The following is a 9,634-nucleotide window of genomic DNA, read 5'->3' as shown; positions in this document are numbered from 1 at the left end:
TCCTAAGTTTAAAGAAGATGTTTGGTCTCGACCTGGTGGAGGAGGTGGGATCAGTCGTGTTTTGCAGGATGGTAATGTCTTTGAGAAAGCTGGTGTTAATGTCTCTGTCGTCTACGGTGTTATGCCTCCTGAAGCTTATAGAGCTGCAAAGGGCTCAGCTTCTGATCAGAAACCTGGTCCCGTTCCCTTCTTCGCCGCTGGAGTTAGCTCTGTAATGATTCCTCTCTCTTCAATTTTACGATTTTGGGTTTTTCTTTATCATTACAATAATGTCTGTGTGATTTATATAGGTTTTGCATCCCAAGAACCCTTTTGCCCCAACTCTTCATTTCAATTATCGCTATTTCGAGACAGATGCTCCGAAGGGTATATATAAGCTAATTTCTGAGTGAGATTTTTGTAAAGTTGTCATCTTTTTTTGCTTGGACAACATCATTGAGTTGTCAGTTTTTTTCAATGCTCAGATGTTCCTGGAGCTCCGAGGCAATGGTGGTTTGGTGGTGGCACTGATTTCACTCCTGCTTATATCTTTGAAGAAGATGTCAAGCATTTCCATTCGGTACTAAGCTTTTTATTCCCTTGTTCTAAAGATATGAGCTTTGTGATTGATCATGGAGTTGCTTATATGTATATAAATTTGTCTTTCTTGTTGTAGATTCAAAAGCAAGCCTGTGACAAATTCGACCCTTCCTTCTATCCCCGATTCAAGAAGTGGTGTGATGACTACTTTTACATCAAGGTGTGTGTGTTGTGTTTTTGTGACATCTTAAGTTTAAAGGCCTAAGTTGAGAAGTTTGTGTTTAGGGATGTTGTTAATAAATTGGAAAGGGTTGGAACAGCTGAGAGACTTTGATAAGCCCCTATTGTTTTTGTGAGGCCTTTGAAAGATGTTATAGAACTCTGTGATGCTTGCAGCACCGTGATGAGAGACGAGGACTTGGAGGAATATTTTTTGATGATCTTAATGACTATGATCAGGAAATGCTTCTCTCATTTTCCACTGGTAATGGACTATAACTATCAATCCTTAATGTTTCAACAAACGGTTATTACAACGATCAAGTTAGTAATGTTGTAATTGTGCTGCTCACAGAATGTGCAAACTCAGTGGTTCCGGCTTATATACCTATAGTAGAGAAAAGGAAAGACATGGAATTCACAGAGCAGCACAAAGCATGGCAACAGTTGCGAAGAGGGCGATATGTCGAATTTAACTTGGTATTATAGTCAGACACCAGCTTTTTCATCCCTTATCTTTGCTATGAACCTTGTTCGCTAATTAATGTATGTGTGGTGATGATGTTAAGGTATATGATCGTGGAACGACATTTGGTTTGAAGACAGGAGGACGAATAGAGAGCATTCTCGTTTCTCTTCCGCTTTCAGCAAGATGGGAATATGATCATGTAAGTTCCTTTTCCCATGAATGTGGGGACACCAATTCTTAATTTATTAGAATACCAATCACAATGTGGTTAATGGTGATTGTGTGTGCAGAAACCGGAAGAGGGCACCGAAGAGTGGAAGCTATTGGATGCTTGTATCAACCCGAAGAAGTGGATCTAGATTCTATAGGCTGTGTTTCATTGTTTGAGAAGAGTGAGTTTATTTCCGTTGTTTCTTGTAAGTTTTGGCAAGTTTAGATGACTGAAGAGGAGAAGGGAAAGAGAGTAAGGTGCTATGAATGTGTTAACTTGCGTCTGAAACAGTAGTTTCGTTTCGTTTCTTTGCAGTGGCAATGAAGACAGACTTAGAGCAATGTTTCAAAGTTCAATTTTACAAATGCATATATATATTATTTTTTTTTGCTAAATATGTAAATATCATTAGATATGAAAGGAGGTTTTACAAAATAAAGCCTACAAAAAAAGCAGCTAAGGCAAAAATAAAAATAAAACAAAGCTGCCATAAAGATAGGTTTAACAAATTTTGGTGGTTAACGGATCCAACGAATCATTAGGTTTTTGCCTATGATGTTACGAATCTCCCGGTCAATGGATTTGAAGATGAAGATGGAGAAGGTTGTTCCGCTGCCTCCATATGTTATAGACCAAAACTTGAGCGACGACTTTCCTAAGCAGAGAAGGAGATGGCTGAGAAGAGCGTGTCCAGGAAAGGAGCTAAGATCACGAGGAGAAAAGCCGTTGACGAGGGCAAAGCCTGCTGAAGACCAAATTTCCACAGCTGAGAAGAGAACTCGCACGATAGCATCAGATGATCTCTTGTCTCAGTCTCAACAATCGTACAGAGACAACACTCTCGTGCATGCATATATTAAAAAAACAGAACATGAAATCCGTGTGAAATTAAATGTTAAACCGAAATTAAAGAGTTTTTAAACAGGCAAAGAATTAGCAATAATATAGTAGGATTACATCTAAAATAATACGAAAACAAGTTGGATTTATGGAATCTCTACTAAATCAACGACGAGTTTCAAAATAAAGATCCAAAATTCGGTTAGTTCTTTCATTTTAAAAATATAACATTCTTGATAAGTTTCAAAATAAAATGAGTAAAAAACTAAAATTTTAAAACCTTGAAAAAGAAATCAAAATTTTAAAAACAATTTTAACAAGTAAAAGATTAATAGTATATTAATACTAAATTTATACAATGATGTGAAAACAAGTTGGATTTGTGAAATCTCTAACGATCGATGACTTAGTCATATGACGGGATCCAAAATCCGGTTAGTTCTAGCATCATTTTATAAACATAGCGTTATTAAAAAGTTTTAAAAAAATCTGCAAGAAAAAAAAAAATTTTAACCATGGAAAAGGAATTAAAAAGTTTATTGAATTATTTTATTTTTTTAAAAAGTAGATTCTTTTTAGTAATAATACTAAATCTACATAATGATGTGAAAACAAGTTGAATTTATGGAATCTCTAACGATCAATGACTAGGTCAAATGACGGGATCCACAATCCGTTTAGTTCTCACATCATTTTATAAATTATAGTATTATTCAAAAAAAATCTTAAAATCATGAGAAAAATCAATTTTAATACAGTGAAAAACAAATCAAAAGTTTTAAAAATAAATTTAAACAAGTAAATAAAATTAGTAATAATACTATATCTAGATATATATCTATATAGACTATTAAATTAGTAAAAGAAAAGCAGAAATTAGAATTGGCTACCAAGTCTTTCTCAATCATCCCAGGAAACCTAATAGTCTTAGTCTTGTGCTGCACCCACCGGATAACTTGGCGAATCAAGAAAGAACAGAGGAGGAACCTACGAAAAACTAAAAGGTCAATTTGGAAACAAAGTGATAACAGACAGAGAACATTGTAAGTCAGATCAATTTCTTAAAAATATATGAATGAGCCAGCATCTAAGATTTATTTGCGTTCAGTATTGGAGACCTCAAATCAAAGAGACTATATTATATTATTCAAAGCAAGTTAGGCTTCAATTATAAAATCCGAAGTTGCGAGGTAAAACAAAAATAGGAATTGTGGCGAATAGTTTGAAGAAGCAACAAACCTGGCTAATGTCGTGACAACGGTGCGTATGATGTTGCTTGATGCATCCATGGTTCGCGTCACAACCTCGGAATCGGTACAGTACTGCGGGTAGATTCTCCATGAGCCAGAGATCGTGAAACGCAAAAAAACAGAGAGACGGAATCCAAACGATGACGAAGAGATCTTTGATCGTGTGATCAAACACGAGTTACAGTTACGACGGCGATCGGATTTGACGGTCTGTAAGAGATCGGAGAAGAGAGCTTAGCAGAGCTTGCCTCAATAAGAACAGAGAGACTGGAAAGAAAAGGAAGAACAAGGTTACGGAAAATCATAGTTTCTCAAAGATGACGTGCTAGCTTAGCGTCGAGTTTATATAGGAAAAAAAGGTTTCCAACAAAAGAAAAAAAGAAAATAGGAATGTTTCCCTTTTTATCAAAACAAAAGAGAGGAAATCAAAATTAAAAAGTTACCGTTACAGTTAACCCCTTACTGCCTAACAATTTATTTGATGGGACTTGCGTCGTTTGCTGTGTAACTAGAGATTCAAAAATGGATTACTGTAGATTAAACCCAAAAAAAAAACAAAAGCCAAGATTTAAACCGCAAATAAGAGACCGTATCTATGCTTCTCCCAACGAGAGAGATTGGACAACTCAAAAACTTTTACGTTGCTTCCATTCCAGCCGGGTCACTTGTAGTTTCCATTTCCTTGATTTAGGGTTTTTCTTTGTTTGTGTAACAAAAAGCCTTTTGTATGTTACTAGTAATAATTGAACCAATCCAATCCAAGTTAAAAAAAAAAAAAAAAAAAAACAATAATAATTGCAGAAATATTTGAAAATTGGGCTTTTGGTCTAATTAAGAGAAACTGCAGATGGCAGCACAGCTTGGTCCAGTCCAAACGATTAAGAATTAAAACACCTTCGCTATGTGTAGTTTTGTCTAGAAAATCTCCATTTCTCCAACTTTGTTTGTCAAAGTCATGACACGTTAATAGTGATTAAAACATACATACTTTTAAGCTAATGGTATTTATAACGTTAACAATAGTAGCATTATTTAGAATTTCACTCTGTTTTGAAAAAGTCTTTCAATCTATAAATAGTGCAAAATTGTAAAACCATTCGCAGGCTCGAAGCCAATAACAGTCACCATTAACATCCTTAAAAAAATAGAAGTATAAAGAGATTCACTTGTCTTATTGTAAAAAGAGGGAGCTATAATAATGAAACGCCCCCAAAATTTCTAAAAGGAACTAAATAGTGGAATACAACAAGCTCATCTCTGTTTTGTACTTTATTTGTTCATTGTTCTTTTTGGTCTTATTCTATGTACACTAAGCATGGAAAAAGAGTTTAATCGACCGTTGCACAAAAACGCCTTTTGCGTGTTACGCTCGCCACAGCCCACATGGGCTCGTGGGGCCCATTTAGATAACCCTCCCTCGTATCTATCAGCTGAACATAATTCCCAAACTACCCCTGTTCTTAGCTCCATCAATATATGTATATATATCTCCATATATATATAAATCCTTTGACTACACTTGAGTCTGATAAACATTAAAAACAAAATCTTGTTATAGAGAGGAAATTAGAGCATAATATCCTCTGTACTTTTGTTTATGGAAATTTTAAATAAATAATCCTTATTTTGAGAAACAAATAGTAATTTTTTTTGAATTTTGACTAAGGAAACCTACCAAAAAAAGAAGGGTGAAAACGTCATTTAAAGGAGATAAGCAGTGGTAAATGATGCCATTGTCTTCACTCTCTCAACTCTTTGAAATCTGAAGAAGAAAAATAGAAAACATAAATCCTTAAAGAAGATTGCTCTACTCCAACGAAGAAGAAGAAGTAGAGAGAGAGAGAGGAACGGCGCCGTGAAAACTGAATTCGTCACTGAGGTTGGTAATTTCCGAGTCTCTGTTCTTTTCTATTTTGCTTTTGAGGAAGCTCATATACTAGATAATGATGATGATGATGATGATGATTCGAAGAGTGAGAGTTTAATTTTTATCTAAAATTAACTGAAGATCCTTTCTTTTTTTGTGTTTGCTGTTTTGTAATTGAAGTGGAGGAGAAAAAGAGTGATGGACTCATCAAAATGGTGGTGGATTGGAAATCACAACACTACTAATTTCTCTCCTTGGCTTCATTCTACTCTCTCTGGTATTTGTTTCTCTTTTTTTTTCTGATTTGGTTCTGCTCATGTCAAATTCTTACGTTTTGATTTTGGTATATGTGTGTGTGTCGGTCTATTGAATTCAAAGGTATTTTGTTATGATGTTCTGTGACAATTGAGTAGTGATAAAAAGGTGTTTAATTTCATTGAGATTTTTGACATGGTGAAGTTTGCTTCTGCTTATAATGTCTCGATCCAAGTGTTAATTTTGGTCTATGGTCTCTGTGGTTTATAGGTCTTTTTTGTTTTCTCTCAAAGGTTTTACCTTTTATTCTGTTCTCTTGTTGATATTGGTATAGAATAGTCATTAAGGAAGCTGACTCTGTTTTGGTGTCTTATCTTTGGTTATGACTTTCTTAGACTAGAGATAGTAGTAGTGAAAAAGTGTTGAACTTTATTTAGATTTTGACATGGTGAAATCTGATTTTGTAATTGTAGAATTGGATGAAAAGACAAAGCAAATGCTGAGAGTGGTTGATGAGGATGCGGATTCTTTCGCCGCAAGAGCTGAGATGTATTATAAGAAGCGACCTGAGCTTATAGCCATGGTGGAAGAATTCTACCGTTCACATCGCTCCTTGGTCGAGAGGTACGACTTGTTGAGACCTTCTTCTGTGCACAAACATGGCTTATCAGATTGCCATGACAAGTCATCAACTTGTGATGATGTGTCTTCTTGGTCTGAGGCTTGCGAGACTTATGACGAGTACGCAGAGTCTGAAGTAGATGACGGTGAAAGAAAATGGGTTGATGATGAAGTTGAAATCGATGGCATTGGCGAGGAGATGGAATCATCGCAAGTCCGTTATGGTGAAGATAATGGAGATTATGAGATGATGAATAAAGAGATAGAGAGGCTGAGAGAGGAGAATAAGGTTTACAGTGCAATGGTGATAGAGAAAGATGAAGAGAAGAGAGAAGCTATAAGGCAAATGAGTTTAGCAATACAAATGCTTAAAGAAGAGAACTCAGAGCTCAAGAAACGTGTTTCTACTGTTGTTGCTGCAAAGAATAAGGAAGGTGATAGTAGTTCTCAGAGGAAGCAACAAATGTGGAAGCCATTGAAAGGGTTGTGGGGGAAAGTAGTAGGAAACTGGGTCCTCCTTCCAAACACAGATTCTACTCCCAGAGAGCTCATGACTCTTTAGACAGAGAGGTCTGTATGTGTGTGTGTGGTCAAGAACAGAAACTGAGGAAATTTCTTGAAAGTTTAAACATCTTTGTACTCTGTGACATGGGTAGGGTATACTCAAGTAGTAGTTAGTGTAAGATTTCATAGGATTACAGTTATAGCTAAGTCCATGAAGGTTTGTTTTACAGTATCTATAGTTGGTTTTTTTGTTTATTTAATAATTTTTCTTTCTTTCCGAATCAATATTTTTTGTTTTTTAATATCTGTAAGTTCGTTTTTTTTGTGTGTGTACTATTGATGTTAGTAGAACTAGAAACTTATAATAAGTTGTTGTTACAAGTATTGACAATTATTTATATAATTTAAAAACGTTGTCGTTGCTTTTCCCTTCTTCATCTTCAAAATTCCAGTTCTTCCCCTATCGGAGCTCGCCATCATCGCCTCACTGTAAATCGCTGCCTTCAATACAGCTTTTGAAATTTTCAATTGTAGAAATTGGTTTTTATGAATTTTTCAACTGTAGAATCACTTGCTCTGGGCTAAGCAAGAAGGGTTGTTAACCAGGGTTTTATCCAAATGCAGAACGTATAAATTCGCAACTTGACTACCTTTGTCAATCATTAGGTTCTGAGTTGCGCTTTAGCAAGTCATCAGAGACAAATCCTTGAGGCTGATGCAAAAAAAAAAAAAAAAACATGCATACCAAAAGTAAGCTCGAGACGAGAGATAAGATATAATAAACAAGTCTCAGCTCATGGCTGCAAACTTACCCACTTCATATTGCTGCTGGGTGTGATCCATCCTATGACAAAGCTTCCTGTTCATGATGAGTAATTCCAAAAGAAGACCTGCATCAAAGAGAGAAAGAGAGTCAAGACCCCAATAGAAAAAATAAAAAAAAATCGTTAAAATCAAAGAGAGAGAGTGACAAGGATGAATAAAACCCTAGAAGATCTTAGTATCCTCATCCTCAATCAAAGCATCAGGGAGAGATCTTAGTACCCTCATCCTCAATCAAAGCATCAGGGAGAGATCTTAGTACCCTCTTCCTCAATCAAACCATCAGGGAGATCTTAGTACCCTCTCCCTCTTCCTCAATCGCCGATCGATCAATACTAATGGTATGCTCCACAATGAATCAATCTGGATTAACAATAATAGGAACTATGAGTAAATTAAAAGGAATTCGAGTGAAGGAAAAAAAAACCCTAGAATATAGAAATCAATGTAGAGATCAAAACCCTAGAAGAAGTTGAGATTTCAAAATACGCTTCCAACGAGAGACAGAAGAGGAAGAAAACGAAACGAGTTAGTTAATAAGCCAAAACAAACAAAAAAAAAAACAGAGGAAGAAACACAATCACAAAGCCATCACCGATAGATCAAAGGCACTGCTGCAAATTTAGAAACCCAAACCCTAGAAAGAAATAAAGAAGAAAAATCAGAGACGCATTATTATTATTATTTTTATAAGAAGAAGAAGAAGAATAACAGAGCTCCGATGCAATTGGATTGAGAGAGAGAGACCGAACCCTAGAAAAAGAACTCACCCAGAGGCCGGGGGAGCGATGATCAGATAATAAACTTGCTTTCAAAACACACCTGCAACAAGAGACGAAGAAGCAAAACAAAATTAGAGACGCGACGCGACGCGTTAAGAAGAAGAATTACAGAGCGATGCAATTGGTTTGGATTGTGAGAGAGAGAGAGACCAAACCCTAGAAGAATATGAACGATTCGAGATGATCATCGGGTTTTGAAAACCCAAAATTAGAGCCTCGCCGAAGAATACGCAAACGAAGAGAAGAAGAAGAAGAAGATGAACTGTACAATGTTGAGTCGAAGTAGAGACAACAAAATTATACAGTGAAGAAAGAAAGAGTGGAGGCATTATTTATAGATAATCATATTATTATATGACGGTCACGATTTCATTCATTAAACTAGGGTTTCAACGGTCACGATTTCCTTTTCCTTTTTTTCCAACTTTCTTCTTATTGGACTGGGCTGAGTTATTAATGGACCACATTTAACCAAACAACATTGGACAATTCCTTCATTATATGGGCTGAGTAAGCCTTAATGGGCTGGGCTTACTACTCCATCATTATTTATATTTTAGCTTCTAGTAGTATCTTTTATGTGAATGTTGTTTTGTAATTAAACTCGATTGATATTAATATCAAAACAATTTCATAATTAACTTCTTCACGAAGAATACAATGAAAGATATGATATTACTACTACTATCATCTACGTCTAGTGGAGACTCTTTAAGACGATTTCATACGTATTTTATGCGGCAATGGTTTGTCTTTCTCTTCTTAGTTACTCAATGTACTTCTTCTTTTTAATTGACCAATTCAAACAAGTTAATTAAATCCAATACTAAACTGAGTGGCAAGTGTTAGTGTATTTTATTCTTCTTAATTAGTACAAAACTACTAACGGGTTTATCAATGCTAGCTAATTCTCAAACGATGCACATAAAATAAAGGATAAATAAAAACATGAGGGGTGAAAACGTAAAAGGTGACTAAACTCAGCGGTCTATGTTTTTTGCTGTTGTTGTTGTGTAGCCGTTGTAGGGCTTTTGGCGAATGGCAAGACAGTCTGTCATCTTTATGTTTTTGCCAACGACTCAATGGCCTTATTTTATGACGTTGCCCGTTTTGCCCTTAACACTTGGCGTGTCCACTTTTCGTTGTCACTGACAATGACCCCCTCTCCCTCGCGTTATGGATATAAATTCCACGGTCAACTAGTATACTCGTATTTTATTTCTATCAAGTATTTTTCTCGATTTACTTCCTCTTTTTTTTTTTTTTTTTTTTTTT

At 35.6% G+C, this 9,634-nt stretch overlaps 2 protein-coding genes and 1 long non-coding RNA gene across 5 annotated transcripts in view; 2 read left to right on the top strand and 1 right to left on the bottom strand.

Annotated features, from left to right (window-relative positions):
• The window catches only part of LOC104738844 (coproporphyrinogen-III oxidase 1, chloroplastic), a gene marked incomplete in the record, with an annotated part of 3,152 nt that extends 1,357 nt beyond the window's left edge, over positions 1-1,795 (top strand). The window contains 8 exon segments of the mRNA XM_010459056.2: positions 1-211; positions 291-366; positions 465-559; positions 656-739; positions 916-1,003; positions 1,094-1,218; positions 1,308-1,406; positions 1,498-1,795. Of these exon segments, the coding sequence (XP_010457358.1) occupies positions 1-211; positions 291-366; positions 465-559; positions 656-739; positions 916-1,003; positions 1,094-1,218; positions 1,308-1,406; positions 1,498-1,566 (847 nt within the window).
• LOC104738842 (protein NETWORKED 3A-like) lies at positions 5,212-7,176 on the top strand. Of its 2 annotated transcripts, none has more exons than XM_010459054.2 (3): positions 5,212-5,391; positions 5,556-5,652; positions 6,104-7,176. In XM_010459054.2, the coding sequence occupies exons 2-3, from the start codon at positions 5,574-5,576 to the stop codon at positions 6,811-6,813; spliced, it is 789 nt and encodes a 262-aa protein (XP_010457356.1). In that variant the 5' UTR covers positions 5,212-5,391; positions 5,556-5,573; the 3' UTR covers positions 6,814-7,176. The 2 variants fall into 2 exon arrangements, with proteins under 2 accessions (XP_010457356.1, XP_010457355.1); XM_010459053.2 differs by having other exon boundaries at positions 5,215-5,387.
• LOC104738843 lies at positions 7,267-8,660 on the bottom strand. 2 transcript variants are annotated; one of them, XR_759855.2, is made up of 5 exons: positions 8,515-8,660; positions 8,348-8,399; positions 7,800-8,214; positions 7,568-7,645; positions 7,267-7,467 (listed from the first exon to the last, which is right to left on the bottom strand). It is a non-coding gene; the product is annotated as an uncharacterized LOC104738843 (long non-coding RNA). The 2 variants fall into 2 exon arrangements; XR_759856.2 differs by having other exon boundaries at positions 8,510-8,650.

This window comes from Camelina sativa, chromosome 14 (genome assembly GCF_000633955.1).
Source record: "Camelina sativa cultivar DH55 chromosome 14, Cs, whole genome shotgun sequence".
In the NCBI taxonomy this organism is placed as follows: Eukaryota; Viridiplantae; Streptophyta; class Magnoliopsida; order Brassicales; family Brassicaceae; genus Camelina; species Camelina sativa.
Note: the sequence above shows the minus strand (reverse complement) of the source record. Positions and strands in the feature narration are given on the sequence as shown.